The sequence below is a fragment of the Macrotis lagotis genome, chromosome 2 (assembly GCF_037893015.1).
Source record: "Macrotis lagotis isolate mMagLag1 chromosome 2, bilby.v1.9.chrom.fasta, whole genome shotgun sequence".
NCBI classification, from domain to species: Eukaryota; Metazoa; Chordata; class Mammalia; order Peramelemorphia; family Peramelidae; genus Macrotis; species Macrotis lagotis.
In genome coordinates this window covers 236,942,057-236,961,454 of record NC_133659.1, presented here as the reverse complement: position 1 = coordinate 236,961,454, position 19,398 = coordinate 236,942,057, and the positions used below count along the sequence as shown (strand labels likewise).

At 39.2% G+C, this 19,398-nt stretch overlaps 2 protein-coding genes across 3 annotated transcripts in view; one reads left to right on the top strand and one right to left on the bottom strand.

Moving 5' to 3' along the window:
• Window positions 1–1,932, bottom strand: part of OGFOD3 (2-oxoglutarate and iron dependent oxygenase domain containing 3) — an 83,772-nt gene extending 81,840 nt beyond the window's left edge. Inside the window, exon 1 of the mRNA XM_074225214.1 lies at window positions 1,722–1,932. Coding sequence (XP_074081315.1) covers window positions 1,722–1,810 — 89 coding nt within the window. The 5' untranslated portion in view covers window positions 1,811–1,932. The remainder of the gene's footprint in view (window positions 1–1,721) is intronic.
• A 131-nt stretch (window positions 1,933–2,063) lies between these two features.
• HEXD (hexosaminidase D) overlaps window positions 2,064–19,398 on the top strand; it is a 35,129-nt gene continuing 17,794 nt past the window's right edge. Inside the window, exons 1-6 of one of the 2 annotated variants that reach the window (XM_074225215.1) lie at window positions 2,064–2,331; window positions 3,705–3,844; window positions 5,964–6,073; window positions 8,267–8,354; window positions 9,951–10,115; window positions 12,276–12,459. In XM_074225215.1, the coding sequence (XP_074081316.1) occupies window positions 3,761–3,844; window positions 5,964–6,073; window positions 8,267–8,354; window positions 9,951–10,115; window positions 12,276–12,459 (631 nt within the window). In that variant the 5' untranslated portion in view covers window positions 2,064–2,331; window positions 3,705–3,760. Of the gene's footprint in view, window positions 2,332–3,704; window positions 3,845–5,963; window positions 6,093–8,266; window positions 8,355–9,950; window positions 10,116–12,275; window positions 12,460–19,398 lie in introns of those variants that run through there. The other variant, XM_074225216.1, reaches the window with a different exon arrangement.

Here is a 19,398-nt window from a genome sequence, read left to right as displayed (position 1 = left end):
AAAACCATCTGGTATTGTTGAAGAATAGAGAGACCAATGGAACGAGATCAGACAAGATTGATTCATAAACAATAGAACTCAATAATACAAAGTTTGATAAAGTGGAAAACAAAATTATCTTAGGGCAAAAAACATCCTACTTAATAAAAACTTCTGGGAAATTCTTACCACTTCTATCTCAAAACATCTCTATAAAACATTCACTCTTCTTCACTCATACAACCAACACCCTAGTTCAGGGTTTCATCTCCTCTCACCTGGTTTATTTAATCACCCCAAACTCTTCTCACACCAAAACACATATCTTCCTATTTCTTCTAAAACCAAATATAAGGTTCTTTGGCATTTAAAGTTCTGTCTAATGTCCTTACACATTACTTCTATACACTCTACAATTCAACCACATTGGTTTATCTGTTGTTCCCCCTAAATAGTAGTTATGCCCCCCTGCCTAGAATGTTCTCTATTCTCATGTCTGAATCTTGAAGGAAACCAGGGAAACCAGTAGGTAGAAATGAGAAGAGAATATTTCTGGCATGGGGGACGACCAGAGAAACTATCTGAGAGTAGAGAGATTGTTCACAAAGCAGCAAGGACAGCAGTAGCCCCGGACTGAAGACTATATGGTGAGGTATATGACTGGAAATGTAAAGGGGTGAAGTTATAAAAGATACAGGACCACTATGTTAAAAGGTAGAGCCAAGAGAGAAGACTAGCAAGGAAGTAAAGAATAGGACCCCTCCCCAAACTGCACAAAAACATCTAAAAAGTACTAGAAAGTACTAAATTCTGATAGAGAAATCGAGCAAAGAGTAGCAGTGAAAAGTTTTGCAGCCAAAGGCAACTAAGAGAAACATCCAGGTCTGAAAACACGGAGAGTTGGTTCGGGCCAGGAGAGCTGCACACCAAATACAATATAGGGAAAGGTGCTGGACTCATACCAGGCACTTCCAAATCTATCTGACGGAGATGGGTGCCGCCTGGCAGCTTTGTCTTCTATTGACCAGCTCTGAGTTGCAGATCCAGAGAAGATTTAGGGGGGATCTTTAGGGGAAGAACCCTCTCAACCTGCCGGTGGCAGAGTGAAGCCAGCATTTTTGTAAGAGCTCTTCCAACACATTTCCCTCTACAAATACTTTTTAAAAAAAAAAAACCATGCCAAACCAAATTCTGAAAGAGGTGACCAAGAAAAAGTTAGCGAATCATTTTTAGAGCCCGGGGCGGCTTAGGAAGACAGTAGGCGAGGGAGGGGAAAGCAGGGCGGCGGCAGCAGCCCCGGGAAATGTAAGCCTTCTCCAAAAGGCCTCGGTGCCGGCACAGGCAGCACCGGCAGCTTCATCCCGGGGCGGGGGGCGGTTTCTGGGAGGAGGGGGCAGTAGCCGTCCGGACTGGGGCTGCTCCTACTGATCCGTAAGCCCCAAAGGCGGAAGCTCCCCCGCGCCGTGCCGAGGGCGCGGTGTTCTGGGCAGGCTCTGCGGCGCGGCCGCCTCGCTCCGGCTCCTCCGCACGCGAGCAAGGGAGGCTGGCGGGGCCGCGCGCGGGGCCGGGGCGGCGGGCGTCGCCGCGGCCGGCGGCCCCTCAGTCCGCGCTGCCGACTCCTCCTTCGGGCACCGGGAAGTCCTGGCGGGGCCGGCGCCGGGGCGGCCCGCAGCCCTCCGGGCCGGGTCAGCGCCGGCCTCGCCGGCCTCCCCCGTGCCCGCCCCCGCCGCCATCGCCGCTACCTGTCCGGGCGCCGCGGCCGGGCCAACTCTGCCCCCGGCGACGAGCCGCCTCGGGCGGCTTTGGGCCCCGCGCGCCGCAGAGGCGCCATGGCCCTGCCACCCGCCTCCCGGGCCGCGACCGCCAGCCCCAGCCACGAGGCCCGGAGCCGGCGCACGGGCGCGGGGGAGGAGGCCGGAGGCGGAGCGACGCGCTCGGCCGTCGGCTGCCAGGCCTGCGCCGCGGCGGGGACGGAGGCCCGGCCCGGCCCCGCCCCCAGCCCGGGGCGGTGCGCGCGGGGCAGGGGCCGCGCAGCCGCACTGAGGCCCCTCGCGCCCGCCCCGCGCCGGGGCCGTCCGCGGGCTCCCCGGCCGGGAATGTGGGTGGGGCCCGCCTCCCCCCGGCTGCCGAGCGCTGCCCGCGGGCCCCCGAGGGAGGTCGCGGAGCTCCGCCCCCGCCGCACCAGGCAGGTTGAGCACCCCAAGTCGAGGTAGCCTTGCCCCTTCTCCATTGCGTTACCCTGCCTGGAGCATCCCCCTCCCGAGCTTTTCCGAGATGCCCGCCGCCCAGCCTCACCTTCCTGACCCCGGCCACCTCGTGCTCTCCCATCCAGGACTGTAGTCTGTGTTCCAGGTAGAAAGGGGGGAAGCGGGATGGAGGGAGGTGGGGAGAAGCCGCTTATCTGGCATACAGTCCAAATCCAGAATTATATGGAAAACCTGCGTGACCGAGAAATTCCCAAGTCCACGCACCACGAGCCTATGTCTAGCCCTTTAAAAAACCCATTATAACAATAATTTTAATGGTTTTGAGGATAAGTTTTGCCCTTTATTAATACACGAATAAGCTATGCCTGCTTGGTCCCCGTTCAGATTTAAACTGCTGTGCCATAGTCTGATGGAGTCATTTTTATAGTCCACCATAGCTGCTTGAGTTTTCCCATCTAAGCGGAAACTTCCCCTCAGGGCAGTTGATAAATGCAGAAAAGGACCCTTTATTTTAAGAACTCAATGTTTAATAATTAACATTTATGTAGTTCTTTAAAGTTTGCAAAATGTCATCTTATTTAATCCCGTTAAGACTTTATTTCCCAGTCTGTCAGACTCACATTTCACCACCTTCAAATCCAGTCTGTTCCCAAAGCCTGTTGATGATTTCATCTTGCAACATCTCCGACACTGCCGCCCTCTGACGCAAGCCTTAATGCCTCCTTTTGGGATCATTGCAATAGTCTGCTAGTCGGCCTTCCTCAAGTGTTTTCCCCACTCCAATCCATTTCCCATTGGCTCCATAAAGTGATCTTCCTAAAGCACAGACCTGACCCTGTCACTTCCCTAGTCAGTAAACTCTAGGAACTCCCTGCCATCTCCAGATTGTTGTCCTTCAATCACATCCAACTCTTCTTGACCTCATGGAGCATGGCTAGCCAATACTGTTCATGAAGTCTACTTGGCAAATATTAGTATAGTGGTTTCCATTTTTTACTTATGAGGAAACTGAGGCAAAACAGGCTAAGTGACTTGCTCAAGGTTATACAGTTAGTGAGTGAGATCAGATTTGAACTCAGGTCTTTCTATTCTTTGTGCTCCTTCACTGAGCTACATAGCTACCTTATCAACACCCAGATCAAATATAAAATCCTCTATTTGACATTCAAAAACCTTCATACCCTAGATACATCCTTTACTCCCCAACACATGTAGACACCCACTTTCCAGTGATACTGGCCTCTTTGCTATTCCACGATTATTCCCAGTTCTCAGCTCCAGGCAATTTTTCTGACTGTCCTCCACATCCAGAATGTTATCTCTTTATCTCTGCTTATTGGCTTCTCTGGCTTTCTTCAGGGCCCAGTAAAACCCTCTCTTCTACAAGGAAGACTTTCAGTTCTTAATTCTAGTATCTCTCTCCTCTTAACCATTATTTCCTGTTGTAAAACTATAGCCAATATAAGAACAGGGAAGCCAAAAAGTCTAATTAGAACTCTTAATTTCTTCTTTTGGTAGAAGGCACCACACCAGAGATCTTGACTATTTAAAAAAAAGCATTAATAAATGCTGAAATGTCAGGCTCTTCACCATTCAGAATGCAACTTGTACACTTGGATCTTAAAGGAGCACCCCCCAAGGTCTTGTACCTGGCAGAGGTAAGGATTGCACTTTGAAGCTTATTTTACTTTAGATAAACATCTTAATGTTAACTTTTTTTTATTCTGCAGAACCTTGAGTTTAGGGCTAATATTGTACTTTCTCTGAATCATTTCAGTGCCCAAATAGGTTGTGTTTTTAATCTTTGGGATAAAAATGTAGTTATGTGATGTCCTCCAATTTTATTTATTAAGAATGTTCTTTGATGTATGCTAGACATATATTTGAGGAACACTTGAGACCATTTCCAAGAAAACTGCTCAAGGCTAAGCTGCCAGGATGGTCAGAGAAGCATGAAGAGGGAGCTAAAAGGAACATCTTAAATTTAAAAAGAGACTACCATGTTTTTTAGGATCATGAATTAGATGTGGAAGGAAATCTTGGAGGTCATCTAGTCCAACTTCAGCCTTTTACAGGTTTTTACACCTTTTTGTAAGCCCATCCAGACACAACCATAAAGAGGCAGAGCTGGCATTTGAACCTCTCCCCTCTGACTCAGAATCCAGTACCTTTCCCAGAAGATTAGTCATGATCTATATTAAACTATGTCTTATTTGTAGCAAACTGTTAATCTGAGGTTGGATTTCCCTTGCCACTCAATATGCTTTATGATCTTCCTGCCAATATTAAACATATATGGAGAAAACTAGTTTTATTATTATTTTGAACCAGACAGTCCAACAAAGCAAATGATAGATACAAATTATAATTAATTTGAGGATTATTCAGTTTTAACATATCTAAACCCTAGTTCCCCCTCCAGTAGTCCAAATAATCATGAACTAACAGTTATTTCATGTTTGTGATTCTAATGCTAACCTTAAAGAATGTTTAAATAAACATTTATTAATCTATAAAGGAGGCATTTATAATTTTTGTGAATATCACATAGTAATGCAAAATAAAAGGAAAAGCATGAATATCTGTGATAAAGAGGAGTAGGAGAGAGCTAAGAAGAGAATAGATGAGTAGGCAGGCAGGTAGCTAGCATGGGTTTCCTTTTCATTCAGTCAGGAGGTACTAATATTTATTAAGTGCACTGGAACACAAAGGCAAAAATACAATAGTCCCTACCCATAAAAAATTTACATTCTATTTTAGGAAATACATGACATATAAATATTTATATATATATATGATATGTAAATATATTCAGTGTAAATTGCTAGGTAGAGAGGATCATCATAAAAGTCTCCTATATGAAATGAAACTTCAGCAGTTAAGGAAGCTAGAAATTCTTAGAGACAGGATGAACAAATGCATTCCAAAGTAACTTTACAAAAGCAAAGTGATGGGAGATGGGATGTAAGGGCCAGCAATTAAGATTCAAATCCTTTTATCTCTTTCCTCTTTCCACTAGCCCCTCAGGTACCTGATCTCTAAAGATCATTCCCATCCCTTCCTATTATCCTCCAAATATATTTCAAATTCAAAATTTTACTGGACTCCACCCACTGGTGAAGTTATATTTCTAATGTATTTTGGGTGTAGGAATTATATAATTATAGATTATAAGTAGGAAGTATATGATCATATACTATGATCTATGATCATAGACAATAAGGATTCCTTGTTCCCCAAAGCAGACATTCTGTGAATCCCTTACCACATGCGTTACTCAAACTCACCTCAGTTGTCATTCAGTCTCAGTCTGCATCATCAAAACCTCTGCCTTCATCACTGGTCACAAATTAACTTCACATGGGTTTAATAGATATAAATCTACACTAGCATCTTTTCCTCCTTCCCACTTGCAATTCATTTCAGTTTCCCAGGTCATCAGTCCTTAAAATATAACAATATTATTTACTAGGTAAGAGTTAGAAGTGAAATCAAAGAGCAGTTCTAATAGCTTCCCTTAAATTACCAAATACATTATTAGATTTTGTATCCTTAGACCCGAGTTCCAATCATACCTCTTTGTTGATTCATTTTTTGAGCAGTAAATTCATTCCCAAAATTCCTTTTTACTTATTGATTTCAACTAACTATTGAATTGAGTATAAAAGGATTAAAATTAATGTGGAAATATTCTAGTTGGTAGAATATAAATTTCAATTCTATCATTGATCTACTCCAAGGTATGTTTAGTAATTTATATTTTTGTCTTTTTTCCAGATATTCCCTCTCTTCCATGCTCTTGGTGCCAATGGCATCCTTATTGAATATGAAGACATGTTTCCCTATGAGGGCCCTCTACAGCTTCTGAGAGCCAGGCACGCCTACAGGTATCCTGAGGGCTACGAGGTAACCAGGAGGTTCAGGGATGGATTCATCTTAGACTAATGTTGAATTGAAAGTGGAAAGTCAGGGAAATCCACAGAGCCAAAAAGAAACTCAAAGGGCTCTTGGAGAACTGAGAATTTAACATTTATGATTATAATGCTTTTTGGTGGACCTCTTTCTCATCTAATAGCAATCTACAGTAACAGGACAATGACATATTAATATGAGGAAGTCAGTAATGCATAGGTTTATATGAACCTATGATTAAAGTCTGGACCTATGGTTTTATTAATATAGGAAACCTCCAGATGAAGAAATTCCCCCTGCCACTGCCAATTGGCTGTAATTTCTAATTTCTCTATAATTTATAATGTTTGTGAATAGCCTACAGCAGAGATATCAAAACCCTTTAGGGAGATGCAAGGGAAGGATAAACCACATTAAAATGGATTTGGGAAGAATTTAACAAAATAAGTAAAAATATGATGGAACAGACATGATGTTGGTTTTCTAAGTCAGTGGCCCTCAAGACTCTTTATGTACTCTTTAGTGGCCCTATTTCCGTTTGAATTTGACACAGTGGCCTAGAACATTGAGATGTTAAGTGACTTACCCAAGGTCATATAGTATGAGTCAGAGATGAGACCTAGAACCACGGTCTTTCTTGCTGTGAGGCCAGCTCTCTATATAAATAGTATTACATTTTGCCTCTTTAAAAAAAAACTGCCATTCCACACATAAGGATTAAAGTAATGTAAGTATGATTCTGTATGGTCAAATTAAAATATTTCAGACTAAAAAGGTAAAAGGTGAAAAGAAATAAGTTAAAAATTTATAAAATCATGAATGACAGAAAGACAGATTTGATATGTTAAGATTAATACGGACTACTTGAAGTCATAAAGAGGTGTGTGTAAGATAAATGAAAGGAAAGCCAGCTTAAATTTCAAAGATAGTATATTAGGTAGTACTGGTGACTAGGTATTCTACTAATTCACCCATGAGGTGGTATAGCACATACAAGAAGGATAAATATCTTCAAAATAGGTTAGATAAATTCATGCATGGTAATCCTAAATTAACATTAAGTTTTTCTTGGGGCAGCTAGGTGGTGTAGTGTGGCCCTGGAGTCAGGAGTACCTGAGTTCAAATCCAGCCTCAGACACTTAATAATAATGACCTAGCTGTGTGGCCTTGGGCAAGCCACTTAACTCCATTTGCCTTGCAAAAAACAAAAGAAAAACCAAAAAGTTTTTCTTAATAACATTTAAGAAATTGTTACTTTTTAAACCTAATAGTTTTTCAATTACTCCTATAATCTCTTGAGGTTTATAATCAGAGAGGATAAATGTACCTTTACAAAAACTATTGGTAATATTAGAAACCAAATGCTGAGTCCAGGTACCAAAAATGACATTTCTTATGTTCTTATTCCTATGATCTTCATGGCATATCTATGAATTAAAGAGGGATGGTTACTTTAATTTCCATTTTTACAGACAGGAAATTGAGACACTTAGAGGTTTAATTAGAAAGGTATCTACTCTGTGCAGGGTGCTAGCCTGGTGCCAAAGGAAATTCAAGGGTAAGTAAGAGGCAGTCCCTAGTTGAAAAGTTGCAAACGAATTATAATGCAAATAGATTGTGAAAACTATGAAAGCTCAAAGACCAGAGAAGGATTCATTTTGAATATGGATATCAGGGATGTGACTATTCAGAATGGGAGTGTTAGGGGATGGTAGAGATGCCAAGAATGGCTGGGGAACTTGGGACAGTTTGTCGTTGATGGTAAAGTGACTTGCCCATGGTCACACAATCAGTAAGAGAACTGAAATTATGATAGAGGTCTCTGACTTCAAGTCAGACCACATTGCTTCTTCCAGTCTCTGTTTCCTTAGCTGTAAGTCCATATATAATAAATCTACCCTAAACCATTGAAGGAGCAATTTAATATTGCTTCAGAAATTGTATCTTAAGTACTTCTTTTTGGACCATCATTTTCATCCATATTCTGGAGAATACACTTTTCCCCAACCACCCCTTAAAACAAAGTTTTGTGAAAATGAAGATTTATTGCGTGTGATATTATATTCTTGGACCATCCCTTGGAAGACTGGCGTGGACTGTCATTTCTTGGCGAGGGCAAAGATTGTATTGACATCTGTATTAATTTCCCTCTTAATTCATTTCTCTAGCCCCTCTGAGATCAAAGAAATTCTTTGTCTGGCCAAGCTACATCAGTTGGAGGTTATTCCCCTGGTACAGACATTTGGACACATGGAAGTAAGTGTGGAACTATCTAGTTAATGAGTGGAAAAATAAGGCTTAGAGATAAGGAACTATATAGATACCAAACTATAGAACCTTGTAGATCATCAACTCTAATCTCCTCAAGTCCACCTCCCACCTGAGCTCCCCTATTTTTGTTGTGTGCATCACCATCCTTTCAGTCACCCAGGTATATGACCTTGATATTATCCTTAATATCAGTTGCCAAATTGTAATTCTTCTGTGATAATCTCTCTTACATTTGTTCCCTTCTCTCTGTACATATGATTATCACCTAAGCAGTCCAGAAAACCCTTTTCTCCTCTTGCATGGACAAGTACATTTTTTTCCTAATTGATATCCTACCTCAAGTCTCTCCCTCTGCAATAATATGTTCTCCATACAGTTGCTAAAATTATTTGCCTAAAAACTCAGGTCTGATTATGTCACTCACTCACTTAATAAACTCCAGTGGCTTTTTTGCTTCTAGATACAAATATAAACACCTCAGTTTAGTTTTGAAAGCCATTTGCAATCTAACCCCCATCTTTATCATCCATAACTGCTCTTTTGCACTAGCCTTCAGGCTGTTCCTCACATAAGACACTCAATTTCCCATCTCTTCACCTTTACTGTGACTATTTCCTTTTTCTTGAATACAATTCTCTCTCACCTTCGTCTCTCTTGGAATCTCTTGTTTTCTATTCCGTGGCACCTTTCACGTGAAGCATTTCTATCTTTCATGTGTTTTATGTCTACTTACATGTACATGTAATAACTCTTATAAAGCTTCCTGAGAGCAGGGACTGGTGTGCCTACACCTGGAGAAGCTAGAGTGCCAGTCTAGAGACAGTCTAGAGACTTAGCTTCCTGAGTTCAAACTCTGCCTCAGACTCTAGCTATGTGACCCTGGTTTGCCTCAGTTTCCTTATCTGTAAAATGAGGTTGTGGAGCAGCTAGGTGGTCCAGTGGATAGAGCACCAGACCTGAGTTCAAGTTATCTTGCTGGGTATGACCTTAACCCCATTGCCTTGCAAGAAAAAAAACTGAGGGGCATAGTAGATAAAGCACAGGCCTTGGAGTCAGGAGTACCTGGGTTCAAATCCCATCTCAGACACTTAATAATTACCTAGCTGTGTGGCCTTGGGCAAGCCACTTAACCCGATTTGCCTTGCAAAAACCTAAAAAAAAAGAAAAATGAGTTGGTGAAGGAAATGGCAAAACCCTCCAGTTATCTTTGCTTCTAATGGAGTCATTAAGAGTCAAACACTACTGAAACTAAATGCAAAAGCCCAACACAGTGCTTAGGGCATAATAGGCACTTAATAGATGCCTTTTGTTCTGATATTACAGTCATTTCTAGCTAGAAATGTTCCCCATTCTCCCTCTCCCACCTCTTATCTCACCCCATTCCCCTCACCCCCTACCTCTGAATTGAACCTTCTCCTATGGCACAGAAAAACAATTAAGCAAAAAGACCCTATATTTTGTTTACTACCCTGTTACTACCTTATATCCACCATGAATTTTATACAATATTCTCTGCCAAGGGCATCCTGTATTCAGTTTTACTTTGTCTGTGATTTAAAAATTAACTCTCTCTTCCTACAGTTTGTTCTGAAGCATGAGCAGTTTTCTCACCTCCGGGAAGTAGAGCTGTTCCCAAATGCTTTGAATCCCCACAAGGAGGAGTCACTGGCATTAGTTGGTACAATGATCAATCAAGTAATGGAGCTTCACAGGGGCATTCGATGGTTCCACATAGGATGTGATGAGGTATGACACCTCCCTCCAGTCCTGGAAACTTCCTGATGTACCCATTCTCATTTACTACAGTCATGTCTAGCCTTACCAAAAAAAAAAAAAAATCAAGAGAGCCTTTTACTATCTTGAATTTCTCAATATTCTCCCAAATTTTTCCTTACCTTATTTCACCTTCTTCTGCATCCTAGTTTCTGCTTTTCAAAAGGAAAATTGTAAAAGTATTTACAAAAGGGTTAGATTAAGAAATCTTTTAAGACCAGTAAAAATCTCACTTCTAACTGGTGTTCCTGGAATTTTTTAAAAAGTTAAGTCTTATTATATTTTCAAAGAAAGATGTGTTTCTCTCCCTCTCGCTTCCCTTTCCCCTAATGAGAAAACAAGAAAAACAAAACTTGCTTTAGTGAAACAAAACAAACTCCCTCACTAGCTAAATTTGAATAAAATTTGTCTCAGTCTACATTCTGAATCCATTACCTTTCTATATCAGAAGATAGTATGTATAATCCCCTATAATTATTATTGATCATATGTTGTTAGGTTTGTTCCCTGAATTTGATCACAACAATAGGTTATAACTACACATAAGATTCAGCAACAGGCCATAAAGAATTAACATATAAGTACATAGTTTTAGCTAAATGCTAAATAGGTTATAGGCCAGCTTACAAGAGGCCAACCTGAGCAGATGGTTTTTCTTTAGGATGGAACTGAGACCAGAGATGGTTTTTATTATACCAAAAAAAAAAATCTTTAGACAAACATTGTCTGTAAAACAGACGGGGGGGGCAGACCTTAGTATAATTTATCATAGAATATAGTTGATCAATAATACAATCATATTGTTAGAGAATGGAATGTTAGATCCCATGAGAGAGGTACACTAGTATTGAGATCCTGGAGTACAAAGGAGTGGGAAGGGAAAACACAATTGTACTATTTGTTCCTGCACTGAGTTCGCTCTAGGTTGCCAAATAGTACAATTGTGTTTTCCCTTCCCAGCTAAAAGTTCTATCTGACACATACCTAGCTAAATCATCAGGCATTGAGAATAGGAATTCAGATGAGGGAGGTTCATTTTGGAGTATGCAGAAGTTTAGGTGCAGTTAGATAGTTACAAAGAAGACGGAGGCCACTGTGAGCACAAGATGCAAGGGTGCAATTACTGAAAAGCTCCCAAAACTGCTTCCTGGCCCCATTTTTACAGCTTCCTCTTTCCTCTGCTTCCCTCTTTCCTCCAGCCTCCACCAAGTAAGTTGATGTGTCAAAATGGATGGAAGCCCTAAGTTGGTGTCGAGAGACATAACTGAGGGATAGTCAGTCACTCAAAACAGTTTACAAGCTTGTGTAATAGACAAGCAAAGCCTTTTCTATCCTACAGAGTTATTGCAGAATCTATGATGAAGAGGGTACCTAACAGCCCCCACCTGGAACTAGATCTTGCCTTTCTGTTCTCAAGCAGAGTTGACACCTGTGATCATTCAAGGGCCCTGGAGTTGTATCCATCCACTTGCCTTCTTTTGAGATTTTCTTAGTGTGTCTCCAGAGCATACAATAGGATAAACAAGGATTAAAGTGCTTCAAGTGGGATCCAGCATCCCGCATGGAGCTCTCCTGACCCTGAGATTCAACCTCTTAAAAATATATAGCAAAAAAGGCTTTTAATATTATTTCTCTGCATATAATCATGATATAATCAGGCTTGGATCAATTTAGGAGAGGCAGCATGATATAGGAAGAGTGCTAGACTTTGAGGAAGACCAATGTTTAAATTCTACCTAAGACACCTTAGTTGTGTGACCCTAGGCAAGTCACTTTATCCCTCAGGCCTTTAGTTTCCTCTTCTATAAAATGGGGATAATAACATCTAACTCACAGAAGTGTTGAAAGGAGCAAATGAGATAATCTACACAGAGTACTTTACAAATCTTTAAAGTACTATATAAATATGCATTTATTAGTAACTAAAAAAAAATAATGAAGCCCACTTGTGCACATTTGATCCCCTGGTCTACTTTTAGGCACTTTGGAAATAGGAGCTGTTGAACATAACTTCAAAAGTCCTATTTAAGTCTGAGATTTTATGATTTTTCTGACTTATTTGACCTACCTTCTCTTCTATATAGGAATGAAACCATAAACCAGCATTTACCTTTTTTCTTCCTTCCTATCCAGGTATATTACCTTGGTGAAGGGGAGCTATCTAAACAGTGGCTGCAGCAGGAACAGAATAGTATGGTAAAACTGTGTTTGACCCAGATGAAAGCAGTTGCCAGTCATGTACTCCTCCACCATCCCAATGTGAAGCCCATTGTATGGGATGACATGCTCAGAGGCATTAGTAAAGAATGTCTCACAGGTATTGTACAACTTCAGAGTATAGACTTCATTTTCACTCTTTTTTTATTTGTTTTTTTTAATTTTTGTTTTTTTATTTTTGAATTTTACAATTTCCTTCCTAATCTCACTTCCCTTCTCCCACAGAAGGCTGTCTGTTACTTTTTACATTGTTTCCATGGTATACATTGATCTAAGTTGAATATGATGAGAGAGAAATCATATCCTTAAGAAAAAAAATAAAGTATAAGAGATAGCAAAATTTTGTAACAAGATAATTTTTTTTTAAATTAAAGGTAATAGTCTTTGGTCTTTGTTCAAACTCCACAATTCTTTCTCTGGATACAGATGGTATTCTTCACTGCAGATATCCCAAAACTGTGCCTGATTGTTGCACTGATGGAATGAGCAAGTCTATTAAGGTTGATCATAACCCCCATGTTGCTGTTAGGGTGTACAATGTTTTTCTGGTTCTGCTCATCTTGCTCAGCATCAGTTCATGTAAATTCTTCCAGGCTTCCCTGAATTCCCATCCCTCCTAGTTTCTAATAGAACAATAGTGTTCCATCACATACATATACCACTGTTTATTAAGCCATTCCCCAATTGATGGATATTCACTCAATTTCCAATTCCTAGAAGATACTGTTAACAAAAACCATTAACACATAGAGCAAATATACTTCAAGAAGACAGGATTTTATCAGTCTGAACATTCTCTCCCATAAGGAAAAATGCAATCATTCCTACAGGACTTTTTTCTCTGGAAGGTAATGGGGTTAAGTGACTTGCCCAAGGTCACACAGCTAGGTAATTATTAAGTGTCTGAGGCTGGATTTGAACCCAGGTTCTCCTGACTCTAGGGCTGGTGCTCTATCTACTGCGTTACCTCCTACAAGTCTTTTTTTTTTTAATTTTTTTTATTAAAGATATTACTTGAGTTTTACAATTTTACCCCCCAATCGTACTCCCCCCCCCAAGGAAAGCAATCTGTCAATCTTTACTTTGTTTCCATGTTGTACCTTGATCCAAATTGAGTGTGATGAGAGAGAAATCATATCCTTAAGGAAGAGACAAGAAGTCTAAGAGGTAACAAGATCAGACAATAAGATATCTGTGGTTTTTTTCTAAATTAAAGGGAATAGTCCTTAAACTTTATTCAAACTCCACGGTTCTTTATCTGGATACAGATGGCACTCTCCTTTGCAGACAGCCCAAAATTGTTCCCGATTGTTGCACTGAGCGAGTCCTTCAAGGTTGAACATCACCCCCATGTTGCTGTTAGGGTATACAGTGTTTTTCTGGTTCTGCTCATCTCACTCAGGATCAGTTCATGCAAATCCCTCCAGGCTTCTCTGAATTCCCATCCCTCCTGCTTTCTAATAGAACAGTAGTGTTCCATGATATACATATACCACAGTTTGCTAAGCCATTCCCCAACTGAAGGACATTTACTTGATTTCCAGTTCTTTGCCACCACAAACAGGGCTGTTATGAATATTTTTGTACAAGTGATGTTTTTACCCTTTTTCATCATCTCTTCAGGGTATAGACCCAGTAGTGGTATTGCTGGGTCAAAGGGTATGCTCATTTTTGTTGCCCTTTGGGCGTAGTTCCAGATTTCTCTCCAGAAAGGTTGGATGAGTTAACTCACAGCTCTAATTTGCATTTCTCTAATGATTAATGATTTAGAGCATTTTTTCATATGGCTATGGATTACTTTAATCTCCTCATCTGTAAATTGCCTTTGCATATCCTTTGACCATTTGTCAATTGGGGAATGGCTTTTTGTTTTAAAAATATGACTCAGTTCTCTGTATATTTTAAAAATGAGTCCTTTGTCAGAATCATCAGTTGTAAAGATTGTTTCTCAATTTACTATGTTTCTTTTGATCTTGGTTACAGTGGTTTTATCTGTGCAAAAAAGCTTTTTCATTTAATGTAATCGAAATCATCTAATTGGTTTTTGGTGATGTTCTCCAACTCTTCCTTAGTCATAAACTGCTCCCCTTTCCATAGATCTAACAGGTAAACTAGTCCTTGATTTTCTAATTTGCTTATGTCTAAATCCTGTAACCATTAGGATCTTATCTTGGTAAAGGGTATTAGGTGTTGATCTAATCTGAGTTTCTTCCATACTAACTTCCAATTATCCCAGCAGTTTTTATCAAAGAGGGAGTTTTTATCCCAATAGCTGGACTCTCTGGGTTTATCAAAGAGCAGATTACTATAATCATCTCCTGCTTTTCCACCTAGTCTGTTCCACTGGTCCACCACTCTATTTCTTAGCCAATGCCAAACAGTTTTGATGACTGATGCTTTATGATATAATTTTAGATCAGGTAGGGCTAAGCCACCTTCTTTTGCACTTTTTTTCATTAAGCTCCTGGCAATTCTTTTTTTTTTCTTTTTCTTTTTCTTATTTTTCTTTAATTTTTTTTTATTTTTTTAGGTTTTTGCCAGGCAAATGGAGTTAAGTGGCTTGCCCAAGGCCACACAGCTAGGTAATTGTTAAGTATCTGAGACGGGATTTGAACCCAGGTACTCCTGACTCCAAGGCCAGTGCTTTATCCACTGCGCCACCTAGCCGCCCCTGTTCCTGGCAAGTCTTGACTTTTTATTTCTCCATATGAATTTACTTACAATTTATTCTAACTCATTAAAGTAATTTTTTGGAATTTTGATTGGTAGGGCACTGAACAAGTAGTTTAGTTTTGGTAGAATTGTCATTTTTATAATATTAGCTCTACCTATCCATAAGCAGTTGATATTTGCCCAGTTATTTAAATCTGATTTAACTTGTATGAGAAGTGTTTTATAATTCTTTTCAAAAAGTTTCTGAGTCTTTCTTGGCAAATAGACTCCAAGGTATTTTCTATTGTCTGAGGTTACTTTGAATGGGGTTTCTCTTTCTAGCTCTTCCTGTTGTATCTTCCTAGACATATATCGAAAAGTTGAGGATTTATGAGGGTTTATTTTATAACCTGCAACTTTACTAAAATTGCTAATTGTTTCCAGTAGTTTTTTGGATGATTTCTTGGGATTCTCTAGATAGACCATCATGTCATCTGCAAAGAATGAGAGTTTTGTCTCATCCCTCCCAATTCTAATTCCTTCAATTTCTTTTTCTTCTCTAATTACTGAAGCTAATATTTCTAATACAATATTGTAATAGTAGTGGTGATAATGGGCACCCTTGTTTCACCCCTGATCTTATTGGGAATGCCTCTAGCCTGTCCCTACTGAATATAATGCTTGTTGATGGTTTCAAATAGATACTGCTAATTATTCTAAGGAACAGTCCATTTATTCCTACACCCTCTAGTGTTTTTAGTAGGAATGGATGCTGTATTTTGTCAAAAGCTTTTTCAGCATCTATTCATATGATCATGTAATTTCTGATAGGTTTGTTGTTGATGTAATTGAGTATACTAACAGTTTTCCTAATATTGAACCAACCCTACATTCCTGGAATAAATCCTACTTGATCATAATGTATTACCCTAGTGATAACTTGTAATCTATTTGCTAAGATTTTATTTAAGATTTTTGCGTCTATATTCATCAGGGAGATAGGTCTATAATTTTCTTTCTCTGTTTTAACTCTTCCTGGTTAGGTAACAGCACCATATTGGTTTCATAGAAAGAGTTAGGCCGAGTTCCATCTTTCCCTATTTTTCCAAAGAGTTTATATAGAATTGGAACCAGTTGTTCCTTAAATGTTTGGTAGAATTCATTTGTGAATCCATCAGGCCCTGGAGATTTTTTCTTGGGGAGTTCAATGATGGCTTGTTGAACTTCTTTTTCTGAGATAGGGTTGTTTAGGTATTTAATCTCCTCTTAATTTAACCTGGGCAACTTATATTTTTGTAAGTATTCATTCATTTCACTTAGATTATCAAATTTATTGGCATAGAGTTGGGCAAAATAATTTCAAATTATTACTTTAATTTCTTCCTCATTGGTGGTGAGTTCACCTTTTTCATTTATGATACTAGCAATTTGGTTTTCTTCTTTTTTTTTTAGTCAAATTGCCCAGAGGTTTTTCAATTTTATTGGTTTTTTCATAATACCAACTTTCGGCTTTATTTATTAATTCAATAGTTTTTTTGCTTTTGCTTTTATTAATTTCTCCTTTAATTTTTAGAATTTCTAATTTGGTATTTAATTGGGGATTTTTAATTTGTTCTTTCTCTAATTTTTTTAGTTGTATGTTTAGTTCATTGATTTCCTCTTTCTCCAGTTTATTCATGTAAGCATTTAAAGCTGTAATATATCCCCTGAGAGCTGCTTTGAGTGAATCCCATAGGTTTTGGTATGTTGTTTCATTATTATCATGATCTAGGATAAAATGGTTAATTCTTTCTATAATTTGCTTTTTGGTCCACTCATTCATTAAAATGAGGTCATTCAGTTTCCAGTTGGTTCTGGGTCTGTATCTCCTTGGCCCAGTATTGCATATGACTTTTATTGCATTGTGATCTGAGAAAGATGTATTCACTATTTCTGCCTTTCTGCAGTTGATCATTAGGATTTTATGTCCTGGTACATGGTCAGTTTTTTTATAAGTTCCATGTACTGCAGAGAAAAAGGTATATTCCTTTCTATTCCCTTTCAATTTCCTCCATAAGTCTACCATATCTAGTTTTTCTAACAATTTATTTACCTCCTTAACTTCTTTCTTCTTTATTTTATGATTTGATTTATCTAGATCTGAGAGTGGGATGTTGAGGTCTCCAACTAGTAAAGTTTTGCTGTCTATGTCTTCCTGTAGTTCTTTCAGCTTCTCCTCTAACAATTTGGATGCTGTCCCATTGGGTTCATATATATTCAGTATTGAAATTGCTTTATTGTCTTTTAGGAGGATAAAGTTTCCTTCCTTATCTCTTTTAATGCTATCTATTTTTGCTGGCCTGAGGTCATTCCTCTCTTGATTGTCAGCTGGGCTGGTTCTTCTGCTCACACACCTGAGCCTGAGGCAGAAGTAGTCTGCAACTGTTTTATTCCAGGAAGGGTCCCCAGCTATCCTGCAATGGAACTCTCCCTGCCCCCCAGCCCTGTTGGCAAGCTCAAGAGGGTCAGAGCACCTCTGCTCCCTAGTTGACTCAAGCCCCTGCTGTCTGCAGCAGGGCAGGCTCTCGGCTCCCAGGCTCCCCGGCTCCCATTCAGCTGCTAATCTGGCTGATCCAGGGTGATCTGCCCTCTGTGCCCAAACTCACCAGCCTGAATTCTTCCAATGGTGCTAAGGGAGACAAATCCTGAGGTAGATGTTCTTTCTCCTGGCTTTTCTTTCTGAGTTTTGTGGGTTGGATTTCTGTTAAGAGGTTTGTTTACTATGATAGATGGGGAAAGATCAGGAGACTTTAGAACTGTGCCCGTCTTCTTTCCACCATTGGCCGGAAGTCCCCTCATTTTCACTCTTACTGGTAAATATTTTATTAATTTTTCAGGTTATCAAGTTAATTTGTTTTTAGAGAATGTTAAAATTGTATGAAATAGTATAGTGGATTGAGGTCTGACCTTGGAGCCAGGAAGACCTGGGTTTAGGTTCTGCCTTTGGCACATGCTAATATAATGATAAAACATTAATCTCTCCATGCACTCAGGCAAGTAGCTAAAAGACTATAAGCTTCAAACACGTAATCAATCCACATATGGAGGGTGTCTTCCACAATAGGCATTCCCCATGTAACAAAACCAGAACTGAACAACAAAACCAAAAAGAAGTTAAGGTAGTTTTTATTTACTCTTAAATCACAAATGTACTTTGTGAATAATAAAGTCTCTTATTTATTTATTTATTTATTTATTTATTTATTTGGACTAAAGTATCCTATCTAGTAAAAAACATAAATCTACATAAAAAACAAAATTTGAAATTATCCACCCAAAGGGATTGTTTTAATTGCTTTTGCAGGCATATAGAAGTCATAAATATTAACTGAGGAACCAGTAATGGTTGCTGTGCTTGGTAATTTTACTGGAGCTCTACTAGAGAAGTAGAATTTCCAGTTCCAGAGGGAGCCATCTGATAAAAAGACTATTAACTGTCTCTGAACACCTCAGCAAAATAAAATACCCAGTAAAGATCTGTACTGTAGGGCAAAAGTGAAACTTTCTCCATTTACAGTAATTTTTTTATGGTGCCTGTAGACTACGAAAAAAATAAATAACACTTCCATTTATTTATTATGTAGTTAAGTCCAAAGAATTTAATAAGCATTTATTTTCTAAAAACTCTGTAGCTATTTCGAAAAAGAATAATATAAATTGAAAGGAAAAAAGTGTAATTTTTTTATTTCATTTTTAAATAACCATTTTTCCCCCAGTAGGCTATGTGCATCTGATAGGTACTAATACAGTTTCTCAAACCATGAAAGAAGATTAGACACTTCCATCCTTATTTATTATTTGTCATTGATTTTCCTACAATAATTGCTTTTTGGCATAGCAACTACCTAAAACTCAACTTTGCAAAGATACAATGTTTCAAACAAGAAAGTTTGAAAAGTTACTGATATAACTGAAAGTCCAAGAAGGCAAAAAAAAAAACACATCTCAAACATTAAAGAACATCATTGAAAAGAAGGCACCACAATCTAATCTTAAAACTGTGAAGTAACTTGAATTAGTAGTTGTGAGTGTTTATAAGATGAAAAGTATTGCTGTTCCCCTCAAATTTTTAATAGTATACAATGCTCTCGTGAGCTCTCTTTGGCACCCCAGGGCCTCAGGACACATTTGTTTTGGGAAATGTATCTGTAGGGATTAGCCAAGGGAATCCCTGAAGTAATTAATATAATGACTATTGGAGGAGAATATAAATAGTGACAGCTTCCTAACACCCATTCATATTGGGGAGTCATTTCAAATATGCATAAAAGCATCCAGTTGATCTATTAACCCATCTCTTCCATCTCTAGACCATCCTACATATTACTGTCAAAATAATCTGACCATG